We start from the raw sequence: 21,681 nt of genomic DNA on the forward strand, positions 1-21,681 counted from the left end.
AGCCCAGTGGTTAGAAACTCTCCTGAGACGTTTGGGAGGTCTTTGTTCAAATCCTCTTTCTCTCTCCCTGTCTGAGATGGCTGTTGAACCTGAGACTCCCTCATTCCAGGTGAACACTGTATCCAGTGGGCTAAAAGTTGTGGTTGGTGATGGCACCACCTCCTCTGGTGGCTGGATTTGGAGTGGGACCTGATCTGGTAGGCATCTTCTGAGAACACCTACTGGATTGGGGCCTTTGGATGAGATAGGCTGAAGCCCCTCTGACCCCCAGTTCATAGATTGCACTGAGGCTTTGGGAGGCGATAAGCATCTACATGCCTAGAGTGAGGCAGCAGTGTATGTGCTCCCAGGCAGAAACTTAGGCACCTAGGGAACTTTTACTGCAAAAATATAGGCACCATGCAAGGTCAGATAGTAGCTAAACAAGAGTTTTGTGGATTGCAGTGGTGCCTACAACTCAGACTTAAGCCTCTATGTATCTTTGTGGATCTGTGCCCAAATCCCCAGACTCACTTTGCATCCAGTTCTGCTCCTACTGAAATCATTGGAAAAGTCCCAGTTGGCTTTGTGGTTGCAGGATCTTGCCCCTTATGAGTGAGTCTTTCCTGCATTGTTAGCTCAAGCTATGAATTTTGTCCCTAACCTGACGCCCATCCATATAAACACACAAGTTTCTAGCTCAACTTAAAGCATTGCTTTAAGCCTGCGCTTGCTAGCCTGTTGGGGTATGTTTACATTGCATTGGAAACCCAAGACTGTGGGACCCAGGCTTGTGGGCTTATTGTTTCCAAGCTTGTGCTTGAGTGTTCATGCTGCATTGTAACCCTGGTTTTACAATTGCTGGACCTGTGTCTTTTAGCCATGCTAATACATCCAGATTGCACTACATAGACTTTCTGACTCTGGTCTGCGGCTTAAGCTATAGCCACACTACAAAATGACAGGGCTTGGACCTGAGTCACAGCAGGACTCAGACTCTGATGTAGTTTTCTAGGAAGGGTCCTAGGACCCGAGCCAGATTGATTTGTATGTGGATAGAGGTGGGGCTTGGGATCAAACTTGAGTTAGTATGCAATGTAGAGGCACTCACAGGATATGTATACGCTGCAGTAGAACACCTGTGGCTAGCCTGTTAGCTGATTCAAGCTTACCCTCCCCCTTTGGAGTCCCAGAGCCTGGACTTCGAGCCTAAACCTCTACACTGCAATTTTATAGCCCTGCTAGCCTGAGTCAGCTGACTTGGGGCAGCCAGAAATGTTTTATTGCAATATAAAAATACTCTCAGAAGGTGGGCTGAAGTTCTAGTGCTACTGATGCTCTAGCTTGTAAAGCACTGGGAGTGCCGCTGCTCAAGTTACAACTCGTCAGCTGCTATTGCAATCATTCTACTAATCGGATCACTCTGTGTAGCTCAAATGTTGTTTTGCTGTGTGGTGACCTTCACTTGAACTAGGGTAGCTTGAGTGGAGTAACTTGAGAATACTAACTCAAGCTGATTGTTGCAAGGAAGACAAGCCCTCTGTTGTTATGGTTAATTGAGGGCATATCTGTACTACAAATGCTCCAGCTGCACCACTGTATTGGATGTAGACGCTACTGCAAAGCAAGGGTTTTGCCTGTCACTGTAGTAAATCTACCCTATCGAGAGGTGACATTATGTCGACAGAAGATGTCTTCCATCAACATAGCTTAGTCTACAGAGGGGGTTAGATCAGCTTATCTACGTCATGTAGGGCGTGACATTTTTCACAACACTGAGTGATGTAGCTGGGCCTGCGTAAGGTTTAAGTCTAAAGCTATTATGTAACTCTTTTTGATGCAGAGCGCTAAATTCATGGGTATATTGTTTTTTTGTTTTTAAAAGGGGGAAGTATCTCAAACGTTGGTGTCTCAAAAATAACCCCACTTCAATTCTAGTGAACTGCACTACAGGGAGAAAATAGAGATGTGCTGTGATTGTGGACAGATTGTAACATAGCGGAATTGCATATTAAAACTGAATTTTGGAAATCAAATCTGCCTCTCCAAATTAATAAATAAACCATACCTGTATGAATTAAAGCTCTCTCAGAGGGTTTGCACACTTTTGCTCTTGAACTGTATATGCAGCCCTGCATTTAACTTGACAGGTCTCAACATTATCAATAAGGTTAGTTCAACTGTTTACCCTCACATCCACTCACCCACATAAATCCCAAAAGGTCAAACAACGCAGGTATATTTATCAATCTAGTATGATAAGACTTTAAGAGAAAGATGCAGCTTAAGGTCCTGATCCTGCAAGGAACTCCATGCAGATATAGACTTTGGTTCCAGTCAATATGTGTAGCGTCTCTTCTATGCTTGAGCCGCACAAGATGTGTGTCTGTTACAGCTCTCAGCTTGCAATCCTGTCTCTTTAGCTCAACTGGAGAGCCTTGTCTTTCAGGTCTGGAGGCAGGATGGATTAAAAAAAAATTAAAAAAATACTTACATTTTATTGTTTTATTTAATTTTTTCTTTTTAACAATAAACCTATTTAAAATGAAATCTAAATTTAATACAAAATGTTAACGCCTGCGATACTTATCTCTTAATATTTTAAATAAAAAATATATGCTGAATCCATAATCCTCTATCAAAAACTTTTGTGTTAAAGGCTCAAGGTTAAAGGCTGTTTTTCTATATAAAGAAAGAATCGAGGAAAAATATCTAACTTTTGAGTTCAAGCTTTATGAATATGACACAACAGGTCATGTGCTGCATTATGAGCTTGTTTAATAAAAATAAATTTTATGCTGTGTTGCGTGTGTAATTAAATTCCAGTTGCCATCTTAATGCAGCTTGACACACATCATAAGCAAGAAGTTATCTAGTAAATAAGTAATGTTTTATTTTCCATTTTCTAACGTACTAAAAACGTACAATTTATCAGAATCTGAAAATATTAAGCTATAGCTTTACTTCAGTAAATGTATATAGTTATAGTGTACCCTCCTGGGTAGCAAAAGGATGTACCAAATCTAGTGTAAAGGCTCTATTTATGTGTAAAGCAACATGTTTAATGGTTAGATTAACCAATGAGAATGCATCTTTCTTTAAAAAGTAACTGACACCACACTGATGTTTTTATTAAGCAAAATTATGTTGGTGTAAAAAATGTGGTGTTGGACTATACAAGGAATCAAACTCAAATATGTTCATACATCGTCATAAAATAAAAAGTAAAAGTGATTTTTTATTTATTTATTTTTTATTTTATTTTTTTGCAAAAGTTCCATGTTTCTGGGTATGTTATGTATATATACTTATCACAAAACCAGAGAGGAAAATCTCAGGCTATGTCTGCACTAGCACTTTTGTTAGTAAAACTTTTGTTGGTCACGGATGTAAAAAAAATACCCCCCGCTGGACATATATTTCACCGACAGAGTGCTGGTGTGGACAGAGCTATGTGGGTAGGAGACCCTCTTCCGCTGACATAGCCACTGCCGCTCATTGGAGATGGTTTCTCCTGTTGGCATAGAGTGGCTACATGAGGTCTGTAGTGTAGACATAGCCTTTGTAAACAAGAAGTTACTTTGGCAACACCATAAGAAGTATATACATAACACACAATGGCACAGGCTCATGGTTAGCCAAATGAGATACCCAAGGCTTGTGTAGTGTAGAACATCTAGTTTCTCTGAAAGACTTTGTTCATGCTGCATTAATGAAAAATCACCTTCTTAGACGTAGAGATAATTACTAAGGAGAGATCAGTTGTTACATTGGAAATTGGTCAGATGCCATGCTACCCAGTGCAAATTCCAAGATACCCAAAATATGACGATTGAGAAATATAATTCAGCAACCCATATGGATAGATGTTTGGAGAAAGACTCCATTAGACCAAAATCCTGGCTTCTACTCTCACACAAGGATTGACCTTTTTTCCCTGCTACTAGGAACACAGTAGAAAATTCAGTCTAATCACACACATAGATAAGTGTCAGCAGACCATACACCACTGTTCTGTGCTCTAGAATAACTTGTTCATGAGACTATGAAGCATGAGCACTATGTTTGTCAAATGACAAACCAGATAAAGGAATATATTATATAAAATATAAGTGAGGGTGTTACACCTCTGGGGTGGAAAGCCTACAAAACAGAAATATAAAAAGTTTTATATGAAGACATAATAATCTTTCACCCCACACACTGAAATTTTGAAAGCACCAGAAAAATAAAATAAAATAATGAAGACTAAATTGCACAAAACTTAAAAAGAATGCCAGAAAAATGTATTGGATCCATGGAAACATTACATCTGGACTTAATATTTTTAAGACCATTATAGCTATATTTTCATTAAACATGTCTTGTGACCATACAATTAAACTTGGAAGAGTATTAGTCAATATAAATGATCATGAAATCTCAAGGGTAATATAGGGATCTTACTTACAAAAGCAGCAACCGTGCCCAAAGTATTTTGGAAGTATTGAGCTACTAAATCAGGATAGCAGAGTTGGACATCCACTTTGCACTCACTTCCCTCAGGTGTAAATTACTACAAACTGTGCAAAACATTGGAGAATCGGGCCCTTAGATTTTAACCAAGGAGGTTTTGTGATGAGCAGGAGACTATCAGGAACCTAAAGAGGTTGTCTAATTTGATTAATTATAAAGCCTACCTATGGCTGCAAGGAGAGAATGAACAAAAAAGATAGTCCTTTCCCCAGATTGCTTTCCAGTCTGAGTATAATATCCAACAGATGATACAATACAGATGGAGGAGTACAGGAAAACAATGAGATGGTACTGGTCAGCATGATAGGCAGTGGTCTCAGCACACCTGTTATCAAGTTTTTGTAGGCATCATGGCAAAGGAGAGTTTGAAGGAGGAATTTGAAGCAGGATAATGCAGATGTTTACAGGAGCTTCTCCCAAGCATGAGAGGCAGCAGAGAAAGCACCTGTCATGGTATAATTCCCCACTCTGAACCTTAGTGTCCAAAAGATGGGGTACCAGCATGAATTCCTCTAAGCTCAATTACCAGCTTAGTACTTGTAGCGCTGCCACCAACCAGGAATTCCAGTGCCTGGTACACTCTGGTCCCCCCAAAACCTTGCCCGGGGACCCCCAAGACCCAGACCCTCTGGATCTTAATACAAGGAAAGTAAACCCTTTCCCTCACCGTTGCCTCTCCCAGGCTTCCCCTCCCTGGGTTACCCTGGAAAATTACTGTGATTCAAACTCCTTGAATCTAAAAACAGAGGAAAATTCACCTTTCCCCCTCCTCTTTCCCCTCCCAGACTTTCCGTGAGAGAGAAAGTAATCCTAACACAGGGAGAAAATTAACCTCTCTCTCCCCCTTCCCTCCTTTCTCCCCACCAATTCCCTGGTGGATCCAGACCCAGTCCCCTGCGGTCTCACACTGGAATAGAAAAACAATCAGGTTCTTAAACAAGAAAAACTTTTAATTAAAGAGAGAAAAACAGTAAAAAATTATCTTTGTAAATTTAAAATGGAATAGGTACAGGGTCTTTCAGCTATAGACACTGGGAATACCCTCCCAGCCTAAGTATACAAGTACATATTAAAATCTTTTTAGCAAAATACCAATTTGAACTCCTTTCAGCCAAATACATATTTGCAAATAAAGAAAACAAACATAAGCTTAGCTCGCCTTATCTATCCAGTATTCACTATTTTAAACTTATAAGAGCCTGTATTGGAGAGATTGGAGAGAAACCTGGTTGCATGTCTGGTTCCTCTGAGCCCTCAGAGTGAACAACAACCAAAAACTAACAGCACACACAAAAACTTCCCTCCCTCAAGATTTGAAAGTATCCTGTCCCCTGATTGGTCCTCTGGTCAGGTGACAGCCGGGCTCACTGAACTTGTTAATCCTTTACAGGCAAAAGAGATATAAAGTACTCCTGTTCTATTAACCCTTAACTGTTTATGACAGCACCAAGGTGCTTGTTTAAAAATTTAACAAGGAGGCAATGGAGGTTGGCATCATTGCCCAATTGGAGGTAAGTATCTATCTAGAAAGTGAATTGAGAGATGACAGATTGGCTGGGGCTAGACCAATGGTGCGCAACCTGCAGCCCACAGGCTACACCCAGCCCGTCAGGGTGATCTGCTGGCGGGCCATGAGACAGTTTGTTTACATTGACCATCTGCAGGCATGGCTGCCCGCAGCTCCCAGTGGCCGCAGTTTGCCGTTCCCGACCTATGGGAGCTGGGGGAAGTGGTGGCCAGCGGATTACTCTGATGGGCTGCACGCGGGCCACAGATTTCCCACCACTGGGCTAGACCATGAAGGGCCTTGAAGGTGAAGACTAGTAGCTTATGTTTGATGCGATAATGTGATATCTGTGTGTTTCTCAGCTGTGTGGACTCACCCAGTGTATTAGACAGGTACTGTGCCCACAAACAAAGTAGAGACAAGTTTAATTAGTGAACGAGTTTCATGGGAGCTGCAGAGTCACAGAACTCCATAGTATCTACCAGCTTAGGTCCTAAATATTTGTTTTCAGTCTCTTATTTGATTTAATCTCTTATTTGATATAGCGGGCCTTTTGTATCCACTCTTATTTGAGAAGAGTGATAGTCTTATTTAACTTACATTTTTTTAATGTATTTTTACATTAAGATTTCGTAGAACGTTCTCTGGCCTTTTTAAAATATATTTTTCTTTCAACAAAGACCTCTGTATTTATTTATATTAAATATTTCTCTTGGGGTCTGTCATCTTCAGGGTCTGCATGGTGGGGAGTTCATACAGACCTGTATTTATATACATTTTCCTTTTTTATAGTAAAACCATTCCTAAATCAAGAAGAATATCAAAGAACAGAGGACATAGTTAAAAAGTTTGAACATGGGATTGGAGAAGTGTTGCAGCATAAGTTACTGGAAAGGGCTAAAGAGAAGAAGAATTGGGTATGTTTTGAATTATGATTTATTTAAGGTTTCCTATGTGTTTCTCATAGATCTTGATACATCTAGTTTTTGGAGTATAAGACATCAGTATTTTTGCAGAGAACAGTCAGAAAGTGAGCTAGTTAGGGCCTGATCTTGTGAAGCGCTGAGCTTTAGGCTCAACCTTTCCTTATTCTTGTTACATAACTTTATTATGTGAATAGAGTTATTTACAAGAATAATGTTTTCAAGGTCAGGCCAAATCTTTGCATATGAGACCCAATACTAGTGTTTATTGATGGAGCAAAGACTACATATTTTAATAGCTAAACAAACTGGAAAAGGAGAAGGAATCTATGAAAATAGGGTGTTTTGTTCAACATTTTTATATTTATGAATTGTTAGAGACCAGTTTTATTACTCATTTTGTTATGGCTGGCTCAGTAAACAATCACATAAATAAGATTACAGCAAATAAGAACTTAGATTTAACTCAGTTACCTTGAGGTATCATATTCTGCAATATTGCACAGGCTGAAGATGACTCAGTATTTGGATTGTGATAGTGCTCAAAAGCCCAAATGTGCTAGATGCTGAAGATCAGACAACACAGAGTAAAATTTTCAAAAGCAACCAGGTGATTGAGGATCCTAAGTCCCATTGACTTGTAATGATTCTTAAGGCTTCTTTACACGGCCAGTTACTGCGTGACAAGTCATGATGTGAATCTACAATGCACCACCTTTCCACACAGAAATAGCCTGTGTGGGCACTTTCCAATGAACGTCCTGGAGCATGTGACAAGCAGGAGCACTGTAGATTCACACCCTGGGTAGCCACATAGTAACTTGCTGTGTAGATGAGCCCTTAGGCCCCTAATTGTCTAAGTCACGTTAGAAAGAGGAATTTAGGCTCCTAAGTCATTTAGGAACTTTTGAAAATTTTACCCATGGTCTGTGCCCCAGAGGCCATACATTCTGGTCTCTTTCGTTTTGTGAAGAGCAGTAATACATGTGATGGCAATCTGACAGTCAGGTGGCCTTGCAAAAAAGAAAGAGAAAAAAGAACTACTAATAAATTTCAGACACTCTTTGGAATTCATGAGACCGTCATCAATCCCAACATGTCTATACTTACATTATCTCAGAACAGGTATTCTGAAGAATTTTCATAGTGTGGAACACTCTGAAAAGAGAAATTATATTTTAGATGATTTCCCCCATCACTAATAATCAGATAGACCGCCTCTTCTCCCATTCATGATTCATAGATTAGAAAACCAGAAGGTACCTAGTCTGACCTCCTGTTGTAGAACTGATAAATGAAATTGTTTTTATTCACTTTATTAATGTAACTTCATAAGTAAAGTTTTATGAATGAAACAACATTCATTCATAAACCAGTTACCCTAATAACTGGCTAATTGACAATGAAGATGCTGATTAAGAGCCATAGCTGTTTAGCCAGCTGCCTTTGTAAGTTTCACTATCAATCCAATTCCTGCTTAAATCACTGAGGGCTTGTCTACATCAGAAAGTTGCAGCGCTGGTGAGGGAGTTACAGCGCTGCAACTTAGGAGGTGTACACATCTGCAGGGCACCACCAGCGCTGCAACTCCCTGTTTGCAGCGCTGGCCGTACTCCCGTTTTGTCTCGGGTGTAGAGGATCCAGCGCTGGTGATCCAGCGCTGGTAATCAAGTATAGTCACTTACCAGCGCTTTTCTTGACCTCCGTGGAATAAGCAGGTATCCCAGCATACCTGAGGAAGCCTCTGGTAATCAAGCTGGTCTCCTTCCCCGGCTTGCTCTCGCGTTCCCCGAACCCCGAGCAAGCAGGTCTCCTTCCCTGAGGTTTGCTGGGTGGTTCCGGGAAGGCGAGAGCAAACCGGGAAAGGAGACCAGCTTCGCCGCGGTTTGCTCTCGCGTTCCGCGAACCACCCTGCAAACCGCAGGGAAGGAGACCTGCTTGTTCGGGGAACGCGAGAGCAAACCGCGGCGAAGCTGGTCTCCTTCCCCGGTTTGCTCTCGCGTTCGCCGAACCCCCGAGCAAGCAGGTCTCCTTCCCTGCGGTTTGCAGGGTGGTTCGCGGAACGCGAGAGCAAACCGCGGCGAAGCTGGTCTCCTTCCCCGGCTTGCTCTCGCCTTCCCCAAAACCCCTTGAAGCCGCCCAACAGCGCTGCAGTGTGGCCACATCTAACACCACTTGCAGCGCTGGTTGCTGTAAGTGTGGCCACTCTGCAGCGCTGGCCCTATACAGCTGTACTAATACAGCTGTAACAACCAGCGCTGCAAAATTTTAGATGTAGACATGGCCTCAGACTTGCACTGTTTCAGTATCTCAATAGTGTAACTTCTGTTCACCATTCATTACATTTGCCTGCATTGTAACTTCTGTTCACTGTTTGCCATCCACTAAACTTGTCTATATTGTAACTTCTGTTCACTGTTTGCCATATTGTAATCCAAACCTCATTTTAAAATGCTTACTCCATTTTATAAAAGCTTGCTCCAACCTTCATTTTTGCAAACCCTGCTGTAATCTTATTAGTTTAGTTTAGATGTGTGAATGAGGTATGTATGGATGATGGAATCAACCTCCAGCCCCAGCCTGTCCTGATGAAATAGAGTTTAAATACCAATGGCTGAAGATGCAGACAGGAGCCCTAACAAAGTAAGAAAAGTCCATCCTAAAAAGAAAAGGTACAATAGAAGGAAGATCAAAGCCAAATCCTAGGCTAAAAGTCACGCCTGCAATTGATAGGTGATCAATCACCAAACCCAGAGGCAGCGTGATACAGCAAGACCTATAGACTCTGGATTCAAACTAAAGTCTACAAAAAGATTGGGTGAGATGGAAGACTTTTGAGGGTAACATTCTGCTCCCAACATGGAAGGACATCGGTGCATGCCCAACAGAGACCCAGCTCGCCCTTGTGCCTGGCTTTCCTGACCAATTAGCCACCACAAGATACGAACTCAAGCTATGTTCAGGACTGGTAACTATGCAGCGGCTACAGAACATCTGATGGATGTGTGGATGTGTGTGTGTGTGTATAGGTATTAGGTATAAGGTGTGAGAATAAGAGTTAAGATATTAGTTATTGGTTATAAATCAAATTGTTATCATAATAAATGTGGCATCTTTGTCTTGCCCCCTGAAAAGATTCTGTGCAGTTTTGTCTGTGTAACACTGTGTAACACAGGTCATAGAACTTCCCTGAATTAAATCCTGTTTAAACTAGGTCATATCTTTTAGAAAAATATCAAGTCTTGATTTAAAAATGCCAGTGATGGAGAATCCATCCATACTTTCGGTAAGTTGTCCCAATTGTTAGTTACCCCCACTGCTAAAAATCTGTCTTGTATTTCCAGTCTAAATTGATCTAGCTCAGTGGTTTTCAAACTTATATGATCACGCCTCCACCCTTCTTTGTGTCCGTAGTAATTTACACCCTCCTCCCACCGCCACACAAGTACATACAGTAGAACCTCAGAATTACGAATGCCTCAGGAATTGAGGTCGTTTGTAACTCTAATGTTCATAACTCTGAACAAAACGTTATAGTTTTTTCAAAAGTTTACAACTGAACTTGACTTAATATAGCTTTGAAACTTTACTATGCAGAAGAAAAATGCTGCTTTTAACCATTTTAATTTAAATGAAACAAGCACAGAAACAGTTTCCTTACCTTGTCAAATCTTTTTTTAAACTTCCCCTTTATTTTTTTTACATTTAACACAATACTGTACAGTATTTTTTTTTTGTCTCTGCTGCCTGATTGTGTGCTTCCAGTTCCAAATGAGGTGTGTTGTTAACCAGTCAGTTTGTAAATCTGATGTTCGTAACTCTGAGGTTCTACTGTATACCGATATATGTGGCTGCAGTGCTTCACTTGAATCAGTTTCAGCTTCTTTTTCACTTTTTTTTTCTGCTGCATGAATGAGCCAGCGATACATTTGTAATAAAAGCAAAAGCAAATCTGCAGTTGTGTTTCATGCATACAATTAAGTGTGCACACCACGCCGTAGCAAATGGATTAACGTGCAGATGGCAACAACTTTGTATAATGCTATGCAAGTTTAACAGAAATCTGTCAGAATGCACTGTGCTATCTGAGGACCTCAGAGGTTTGCAGGAATCAGCTTTGTTAGTTATTCATTGCTGTGGGTAAAATGTGCGCAGTAAATTTATTCCCCCCCTCCCCAAGCTTCTCACGCCCCAGCAGAATACATTCTGCACTGCCCAGGGGGGCCCATCACCTAGTTTGAGAATCTCTGGTCTAGCTTCACCTTTTGGCCACTTGATTAAACTTTCTCTGCTAGGTTGAAGAGCCCATTATCAAATTTTTGTTCCCCATGTAGCTACTTATAGAGTCCCCTTAACCTTCTCTTTGTTGAGCTAAAGAGATTGTGCTCCTTGAATCTTTGACTATAGGGCATGCTTTCCAGTCCTTTAATCGATCTCGTGGCTCTTCTTGGAGCCCTCTTCAATTTATCAGCATCCTTCTTAAAGTGTGAATGCTAGAACTGGACACTGTATTCTAGTAGCTATGTTCTCCATACTCCTACTCAGGGTTCCCCTGTTTATTCATCCATTGCATTAGCCCTTTAGTATCACACTAGAAGCTCATGTTCAGCTGATTATCCGATGTGACCCACAGAGTTCATGAAGGAACTTGCACAAATACAGACAGATATCATCTTCCTTTCCAAATGCAAATGGATGGACATCATACCAAATGGACTAAAGGTAAAAAATCCACTGCTGTCTACATACTACACAGACCACAGTGAGAGATTATGCCATACTCTATCAAAGAAACGGAGGAACCACCTGATCAGCATCCTATACAGCAAACAGGAAAACATCAAAAAAGAGCTCTCCCACCTGGAGACTCTCATTAATAACCAAACTTCCATACAAACGGGCTTCACTAAAATAAGACAGGAGATCTACATTACTCACTTCACCTCTCTACAAAGGAAAAAGGACTGTAAGCTGTCTAAACTCCTACCTGCCTCATGGGACCACAACCGTGGTACCCCCAACCAACCCAGCAATATTGTCAATCTATCCAACTACACACTCAGCCCAGAAGAAAAGTCTATCCTATCTCGGGGACTCTCTTTCTGCCCTGCCACCCCCACCAACATGATACAGTTCTGCGACAATCTGGAAGCTACTTTTGCCGTCTCCAACTCAAAGAATACTTTCAGGACAACACTGAACAACGCGCTAATACGCAGGTACCCTCTCACCAACAGCACAAGAAGAAGAACTCCACATGGACTCCTCCTGAGGGTCGAAATGACAGTCTGGACCTCTACGTTGAATGCTTCCACAGACGTGCACAGGCAGAAATTGTGGAAAAACAACATCGCTTGCCACATAACCTAAGTCGTGCAGAACGCAATGCCATCCACAGCCTCAGAAACCACCCAGACATTATCATCAAAGAGGCTGATAAAGGAGGTGCTGTTGTCATCATGAACAGGTCTGACTACCAAAAGGAGGCCGCCAGACAACTCTCCAACACCAAATTCTACAGGCCACTTCCCTCAGATCCCACTGAGGAATACACTAAGAAACTGCAACATCTTCTCAGGACACTCCCTACACTAACACTGGAACAAATCAACATACCCTTAGAGCCCCGACCAGGGTTATTCTATCTACTACCCAAGATCCACAAACCCGGAAATCCTCGACGCCCCCATCATCTCTGGCATTGGCACTCTCACTGAAGGACTGTCTGGATATGTGGACTCTCTACTCAGGCCCTATGCCACCAGCACTCCCAGCTATCTCCGTGACACCACTGATATCCTGAGGAAACTACAATGCATTGGTGGTCTTCCAGAAAACACCATCCTAGCCACCATGGATGTAGAGGCTCTCTACACAAACATCCCACACACAGGTGGAATACAAGCTGTCAGGAACAGTATCCCTGATGATGCCACAGCATAACTGGCTGCTGAGCTCTGTGCCTTTATCCTCACACACAACTATTTCAAATTTGATGACAATATATATCTCCAGATCAGTGGCACCGCTATGGGCGCCCGCATGGCCCCACAATATGCCAATATTTTTATGGCCGACCTGGAACAATGCTTCCTCAGCTCTTGTCCACTCATGCCCCTTCTCTACCTACGCTACATTGATGACATCTTCATCATCTGGACCCATGAGAAGGAGACTCTGGAAAAATTCCACCACGATTTCAACAGCTTCCACCTCACCATCAACCTCAGCCTGGACCAATCTACACGAGAGGTCCACTTCCTAGACACCACGGTGCAAATAAGTGATGGTCACATTACCACCACCCTATACCGAAAACCTACCGACCGCTATGCCTACCTTCATGCCTCCAGCTTCCATCCCAAGCACATCACATGATCCATTGTCTACAGCCAAGCACTGAGGTACAACGGCATCTGCTCTAACCCCTCAGACAGAGACCAACACCTACAAAATCTCCACCAGGCATTCTCAAAACTACAATACCCACATGAGGAAATAAGGAAACAGATCAACAGAGCCAGACGTGTACCCAGAAGCCTCCTACTGCAAGACAAACCCAAGAAAGAAACCAACAGGACTCCACTGGCCATCACATACAGTCCCCAGCTAAAACCTCTCCAGTGCATCATCAGGGATCTACAACCCATCCTGGACAGTGATCCCACACTTTCATAGGCCTTGGGTGGCAGGCCAGTCCTCGCCCACAGACAACCTGCCAACCTGAAGCATATTCTCACCAGTAACTGCACACCGCACCATAGTAACTCTAGCTCAGGAACCAATCCATGCAACAAACCTTGATGCCAGCTCTGCCCACATGTCTACACCAGCGACACCATCACAGGACCTAACCAGATCAGCCACACCATCACCGGTTCATTCACCTGCACGTCCACCAATGTAATATATGCCAGCAATGCCCCTCTGCTATGTACATCGGCCAAACTGGACAGTCTCTACGGAAAAGGATAAACGGACACAAATCAGATATTAGGAATGGCAATATACAAAAACCTGTAGGAGAACACTTCAACCTCCCTGGCCACACTATAGCAGACCTTAAGGTGGCCATCCTGCAGCAAAAAAACTTCAGGGCCAGACTTCAAAGAGAAACTGCTGAGCTTCAGTTCTTCTGCAAATTTGACACCATCAGCTCAGGATTAAACAAAGACTATGAATGGCTTGCCAACTACAAAACCAGTTTCTCCTCCCTTGGTTTTCACACCTCAACTGCTAGAACAGGGCCTCATCCTCCCTGATTGAACTACCTCATTATCTCTAGCTTGCCTGCATATATATACCTGCCCCTGGACATTTCCACTACATGCATCTGATGAAGTGGGTATTCACCCACGAAAGCTCATGCTCCAAAACGTCTGTTAGTCTATAAGGGGTGCCACAGGATTCTTTGCTGCTTTTACAGAGTTACTGTTTCCCAGGATATAGTCCCTCATCCTGTAACTAAAGCTTATATTCTTTGTTCCTAGAGGTATAAATTTACATTTGACCTTAATAAAATGCATATTGTTTACTCATGCCCAGCTTCCAGGCGATCTAGATTGCTCTGTATTAGTGACCTGCCTTCTGCATTATTTACCATACCCCATGCAAACTGTTTTCTTCTTGATCATTGATAAAAAAATTAAATAGTGTAGAGCAGTGGTCCCCAAACTTTTTAAGTCATACCTCCCTTGCCGCTAATATGATTTGCCTGTAACCCCCAAGAGCTACGGTCAGAGACTGAAGCTGCGGTCAGGGGCTGGAAGCCCAGGCCTTGGCCATTGATGGTGCTGCGGCTGGGGCAGGGCCAGAGGCCAAGGTCACGGCTGGGCCGGGGCTGAGGCCAGGGCCAGGGTCAGAGCCGCGATTGGGGCCAGGGCTGGAGCAGAGCTGGGAGCAGAGCAGGGCTGGGTGGCTCTTCCCCCCCCTGCACTCTGTAGGGACTGGCCTAGGTCCCACCGTGCCTCCGTTGAACATTCCTCCATGCTCCTATAGGGGGTGGGGACCACTGGTGCAGAGCCAAGAACTGATCCCTGAGGGACCCCACTAGAAACACACTTGCTCAATGATTATTGCCCATTCACAATCATATGTTGAAAGCTAGATCGAAAAGGTGGGTTAGGTAATATATCTTTTATTGGACCAATGTCTGTTGTGAGAGAGACAAGCTTTCAAGCTTACACAAGCTCGTCTTTAGGTTTCCTTGAAACCTCTCAGTTAGCCAGGTTTTAATCCATATAGTTTGTGCCAGGTTAATTTTGTATTATAGTTTTTTTAATCAAAATATAGTGCAGTGCCACATCAGATATTTTACAGAAGTCTATTAGATTAACACTTAGCTTTGTCAGCTAAATTTGTAATCTCATCAGAAAATAATCTCTGGCACGTGTAGTCAACAGCTACAACAACTGATTACAAAGAAAATTAATATTAAGAAAGTAATTAACATAGCACCTGGAAACGTAATGTAGCTGTCTCAGTACCGTCAGTAAGTGCTTCGTGGATCACTGGTCTGCCTTTCACAGTTCAGGAACTATTTCAAAGTATTAAAAAGTAACAAAAAATTAGATAGGTACAGTAGAACAATCAAGTGATTATTATAGAGCTATTCCTAAAATGTATTGTGATGCTAATCTCTGTTCCTTTTCAGCTGGAAGAGTGGTGGCTGAATGTGGCTTATCTTGATGCTCGCATACCAACACAAATATATTATAACTTTGGAGGTCCAGGCCCTTATCTTGAACACTACTGGCCACCAAAAGAAGGAACTCAAATAGAAAGAGGATGCATAGTTATATGGCATATCTTGAAATACTGGGAATTAATAAGAACGTAAGACATTTAAAAATATAATTGCTTCTAAATATCAGTTTAGTGTGCATGCTTACAGTCATGAATAATATGGGACAAGTTCTTCCTTGACGTAACTCAACTGTACTCAAGGATGAATTTTGCCATATTTTATTTGTTGATGTATTTTTCACTTCATGCTTGACAGTTAATCAGAACCTATACTTTTGTATATTCTGTTTACTGCAGGGAAAAATTGGTTGTACATAGAGATGGAAATATGCCTCTGGACATGAACCAATTCCGAATGCTGTTCTGCACTTGCAAGATTCCAGGAATTACTAGAGATTCTTTAGACAACTATTTTAGAACTGGTAAACATTAGCAACTTTCCTAGGGTAACAGACAACGAATTTTATGTTACAGGACTAAAGTGTGGCCATATTAACCACGAAAAAAACACTATATTTTTGTCTTTTTAAAAACCTGCTGTAGCTGAAGAGCATTTTAATTAGCTATTGGTGTTATAGGGTAGCTGGTCTATGCAGTCTGTACATTCCACAGCTGAGGTGATGCCTCTCTTGCACCTTCCAAACTGGTATTTATCTTTATAATTGGGTTGGATACAGACAAAGATAAAGGAATCAGGCCAGATACAAGTAAGGGATTAGAGCTTCAGGAATGGACTAACTTACTTTAGCCCTCATGCCCCTTTTGGTACAGTATTTGGTGCTTCCTTCTTGCTGTTGAATGAAAGGAGTTATTTCAAATTATGTGTTTGCATCTTAATCACACTTACATATGACAGTAGTAAATATGCGTGCCGTGTATTGAAAAATTACAATATAGAATTGTAATTCCCTCCCTATCCCTGTCTCCATAGTCCCCTTTTCAGGGGCATACTCCCCCTATGTTCTGATATGTTTCCCCCTCCTCCCAATTCTCAGCTTCCTATCCAGCGCTCACTTCTGTCTTGTCAGAAGTCCACCTGCCCCAGTGGCCCCTATAATCCATCCTGCTGAACTCCTACTGCTTTTGTGAAACCTACAAGCATAAGAGCCATGGGAAGTCTGGGGTGGGAGGTGGCACCTAACGAGCCTTGGGAAGATTGGGAATTCCCTGACAAATCTCATAAGGCTCAGCAAGATGTTGATGCACTTACCTCAGTGCATTCCTATATATCTCCTAAGGTTCTCAGAGGTGGAGCCACCCCCTTCTCCCACCTATAGTCTTTAGGAGGTGTGGATTAGTGAGGTGCCTCTCCATCACAGCTCAGGAAGTTGGGAGGAAGTGGGAAGCCTTCCCTGTTCTCCTTCCCTCCCCGATCCCTTGTTAGGACTGTAGTAAACTTTTGTGTATGGGAATTGTTTTAATTTTTAAAGAAAAGTTAAGGTTGCAGGCACATAACAATGGTTTGAGGGTGCATGACCTTTCAAGAACATTGGTTTAAAATTAAAACATAGAAGAAAATCCAAACAATAGAAACTCAGGGAATGCAGAATTATGGTTTCATTTCTTAAAGCACTCGAACCTCACCTGTGTCCCTGTGAAGATGAAAGCCTATTATCTCCTTTCTTGGCATGTAGTGTATTTCAGATGTTCATGACAGCACCTTGTTTTTGTAAGTTTTCATACATGTGCTGATTTGTTACCCCACTAGTTATTGCTCTTCATGTAAGTGCTGTAATTTCATGATCTCTGCAGATGATATTTATATGTGGAGACATTCTAAAGGGGGAATGATTTCCTTAATTTTGCTATTTATCTAAATCAGGAACTTATAATTTTTGTTGTGAACGTTACAATATGATCATGAAGAAAGACGGAAAGCAACAAAATTACTATATGAATAGGATAAAGGCATTTTTATGGGCATTTGTTAAATGGAGCTCTACGGATATAGTATACATTTCTCACTTTTTCAAGGCAGAGCTCTGGGGCAGAGGTAAGGTTGTGTAGAAGCCTAGTTTGAGAAGTGCAATGTTAGTGCTGTGTTCCTTGCATTCCTAACTTCTTTTTGGTCTTAACATTCTTGAACTTGGTCAAACCTTAACTTTATGGCAATACATTTTTGTGTGTGGCATAACTAATAAGATTGCATAGGCAATTATGGGCAAGACTTCCAGTGGTGAGTGCAACAACTGCATCTCTCCATAATGTTAAACATTCGTGTATCAGTGCAAAAATGCTCAGATTTGCATATGCAAATTGGGTACTAGCTGATCCATTTGTGCATTAACTCCTGATTTGCATAGACAAAAAATTGTAGAATATGTTGTCAAGTGTTTTTGCTTATCTTTGAAGCCACTTTCTGTGCCAACCTTCTGAAATTTCACCCAGTGTCATCTTTTCTTTTCTTTCATGGGTGATTTTCCATGTAGCATTTCTGCTTCCTGATGTAAGAATAGCCTCCCCATTTCCAAATTTGTTCAAGTTATGAACATGGCAGTAAACATTGGTGGGAGTTAATAATAACCAAGGTTACATGCATCTATGGATTCTGTAAGTTAATCTTGCAAATGCAACCTTTGAGACTTATTTCCAAACTGCAGGAAAAAAACCCATAGAATTGCTCTGAAAGTAGATGCCTAGTTTGGTCTTGGTTGCTGTTTTTAAATGTACAAAGTCTTAAATGTTAAAGGCCAAAATAATGTGCTGTATTTGTACACGTGCATTTTTTTTACCTGGTCACTTAAGTGTGTCTGTAACGTATCTCTACTCCTTCCCCTATTCACATTATAACTTTATCCAAAAAGTGTTGTGTTCTCATGTTTATTTTATCTTCCTTTCAGAGAGTGAAGGTGAATGCCCATCCCACTTAATAGTCCTGTGTCGAGGTCGAGTGTTTACTTTTGATGCAGTACATGAAGGTCATATACTGAGCCCTCCAGAGATTTTCAGGTTTTTAAATTATTTCATATTAATTGAGTTGCACAGTGAAGTATATTGGGCCTTGTTTGCAAAAGAACAATACTCCCTGAAAGTCCAGACTGTTCAAAACTGGAATGCTTAACATGGCAGGATGCTGGTCTCCCATTGTGTTACTTGTAAACTGTAGTAGGTGCCTGTTTTTCAGATGAAAATGTGATCTTTCAGGCCGAGCAAATCTCTTTGAACATTTTCTGTTGAAGTTTGGAGGGATTGGAATTTTCCCTCCATTATAGTATTTTGATAGTCTGTGCGACTAGGTAACTTTAGCTGAACAGCTTATGGATTTAAACTGAAGGAAAGCTTGTAATAGGCATGAACACGAGCTTGCACTTAGCACTGCAAAATATGGCAAGGGCCTTGAACAACAAGCAAGTGTAGGATTCTAAAAGTATACCATGAAGGTGTTTAGGCAGCAAATATCAATTACGTGTTGGGGTTCATGGCTTGAAACTGTATCAAGATTATCTGATATATCTTTTTTTGAGAACCAATCCATGTAGCAATGAGATATTCATCATAATCATTAACAAAAAGCCAATCAAACAAAACCACCACCACCCTTTCCCTTTGCTCCCTCTTGACCACATTTTAAACATAATCAAAGCTGTGCACGTAAAGTCATGTTTTAGCAGTGATATATTGGCCATATTTCCTGCTGCTGAGCTCCACAGAGGCAGGATTGAGCTATAATGTGTGTTGTCTGGTGACATGTTTAAGGGTGTTTTCTGCCAGCTAGGGATTACTGGAACACAGTGGGACTCCAGCCACATATCTCACCCCTACACCAGGGCCTGGAAGTCTGACCTGCTATTTGGATTTTTGTGCCACTAAGGGAGTGCAAAGGAGCTATATTAATGGGAAGAGGAGTGGAGAGAGACAGAGAGAATATAGCCGTCTATATTGTAGACTTTGGTGTTAGAGCACACTGCTAGGTGTTTATTGTCACAACAGATGCTCTCTCTCCAAGGAGCTGCCATATGTATACTTAGCACATGAAATTTCTGAATTTCCCCAATAATTATTAAATTACCACTAATATAATCATTACACACTTTCCAGAAGTGGTTTGAGTAATCCGAAAAATAGGTAAATATGCTAACTTTCCAGACTGGTAATATTATTCCACTGTGCACAGGCTGGTTTACTCTACAGGCCAAATTCTGCTGGTGTACATCTAGAGTAACACCTCTAAAGTCAGTCCAAGCCATTCCTGGTCCTAGAAAATTCTGTTTCTAGGAACAAAGTAAAGAGACTATATTTACAGGATGAGGGACTCTGTGACTATGAAAAAAGGACAGGAGTACTTTTGGCAGCTTAGAGACTAACAAATTTATTTGAGCATAAGCTTTCGCGGGCTACAGCCCACTTCATCGGATGCATGCAGTGGAAAATACAGTAGGAAGATATCTATCTATCTATCTATCTATCTATCTATATATATATCTTCCTACTGTATTTTCCACTGTCAATATATATACACGCACACACAGAGAACATGAAAAGGTGGAAGTACCCATACCAACTGTAAGAGGCTAATTAATTAAGAGAAGCTATTATCAGCGAAGGAGAAAAACTTTTGAAGTGATAATCAAGATAGCCCATTTTGGACAGTTGACACGAAGGTGTGAGGATACTTTAACATGGGGAAATTAATGTGCAAACTAGATACCACTAACTTAGATTTGAACAGAGACTGGGAATGGCTCAGTCATTACACTAATTGAATCTATTTCCCCATATTAAAGTATCCTCACGCCTTCGTGTCAGTTGTCCAAAATGGGCCATCTTGATTATCACTTCAGAAGTTTTTCTCCCCTGCTGATAATAGCTTCTCTTAATTAATTAGCCTCTTACAGTTGGTATGGGTACTTCCACCTTTTCATGTTCTCTGTATGTATAAATATCCTCTTACTGTATGTTCCATTCTATGCATCCGATGAAGAGGGTTTTAGCCCATGAAAGCTTTTGCTTAAATAATTTTTTAGTCTCTTAAGGTGCCACAAATACTCCTGTTCTTTTTGCTGATACAGACTAACAAGGCTGCTACTCTGAAACCTGTGACTATGAAAAAGCTTGGGGGTCACAGTGGATAATCAGTTGGATATGAGCTGCCAGTGTGATGCTGTTGCCAAAAGGGTTAATATGCTCTTTGGATGTACAAACGGAAATGCTGAATAGGGAGATTAAATTACCTCTGTATTTGGCATTGGTCCAACTGCTGCTGGAATAGCGTGTCCGGTTCTGGAGTCCACAATTCAAAAAGGATGTCAATGATAAATTGGAGAGGGTTCAGTAAAGAGATACAAGAATGATTAAAAGATTAGAAAACCTTACATGGGTAGATTCCAAGAGCTCAATCTATTTAGTTTAACAAAGAGAAGGTTGAAGTGGGACTTTGATCACAGACTATAAGTACCTACATGTAGAACAAACAATTGATAATGGCCTCTTCAGTCTAGAGACAAATGGCTGCAAACTAAAGCTAGGCAAAGTCAGATCTGAAATAAGGCACAAATTTTTAGTAGTGAGGGTAATTAGCTATTGGAACAACTTACTGAGAGTTGTGGTGGATCAGGCAAACACCAAAGAAACGAACAAACAGAAATCAAACAATTTTCTAACAAGAAATGCCAGACACAAATTAATTCATGATGCACAGAAACCTGCTGCTATCTGCGGGTATTGCATTTCTGCTTCACAGGTAACCTGATTTTGAGGATGGTCTATCTGATTCGCCTCACTTGCTATATATGAATACATCTGTATGAATGTTGTTTAAATTCTGATTAGTACTAATGTTTAATCAGTGGAAGTGCCAAATAACTGCATATGAATTCTTAAAAATTCAGAAAGAGGTTTTTTTAAAAGGGTAACAAGGTAGACAGAGAACACCAAGTATAGCATGTACAGAGTCACGTTTACAGGTAAAACTGTCAGAATACAAAGCTTTGAATGAAGTTTTTGGAAGTGCTGGTGCAAGCAAAGATTGAGAAGAGAAACGTTCTTACATTGTTTAAGATTTGGTGCATAATA

The 21,681-nt window shown here is 41.3% G+C and overlaps 1 protein-coding gene across 7 annotated transcripts in view; it reads left to right on the top strand.

Annotated features, from left to right (window-relative positions):
- Nucleotides 1-21,681, top strand: part of CROT (carnitine O-octanoyltransferase) — a 41,374-nt gene that overhangs the window by 5,365 nt on the left and 14,328 nt on the right. For 5 of the 7 annotated variants that reach the window (XR_007772526.1, XM_050939568.1, XM_050939565.1 and 2 more), the window contains exons 3-7: nucleotides 3,117-3,203; nucleotides 6,794-6,918; nucleotides 15,578-15,759; nucleotides 15,967-16,091; nucleotides 18,510-18,618. Coding sequence is in view for 6 of the 7 variants with exons in the window: in XM_050939568.1 (XP_050795525.1) it covers nucleotides 3,117-3,203; nucleotides 6,794-6,918; nucleotides 15,578-15,759; nucleotides 15,967-16,091; nucleotides 18,510-18,618 (628 nt within the window). In the remaining variant the exon portion in view is untranslated. The remainder of the gene's footprint in view (nucleotides 1-3,116; nucleotides 3,204-6,793; nucleotides 6,919-15,577; nucleotides 15,760-15,966; nucleotides 16,092-18,509; nucleotides 18,619-21,681) is intronic. The other 2 variants (XM_050939569.1, XM_050939571.1) reach the window with 2 other exon arrangements.

The sequence above is a fragment of the Gopherus flavomarginatus genome, chromosome 2 (genome assembly GCF_025201925.1).
Source record: "Gopherus flavomarginatus isolate rGopFla2 chromosome 2, rGopFla2.mat.asm, whole genome shotgun sequence".
Classification (NCBI taxonomy): domain Eukaryota; kingdom Metazoa; phylum Chordata; order Testudines; family Testudinidae; genus Gopherus; species Gopherus flavomarginatus.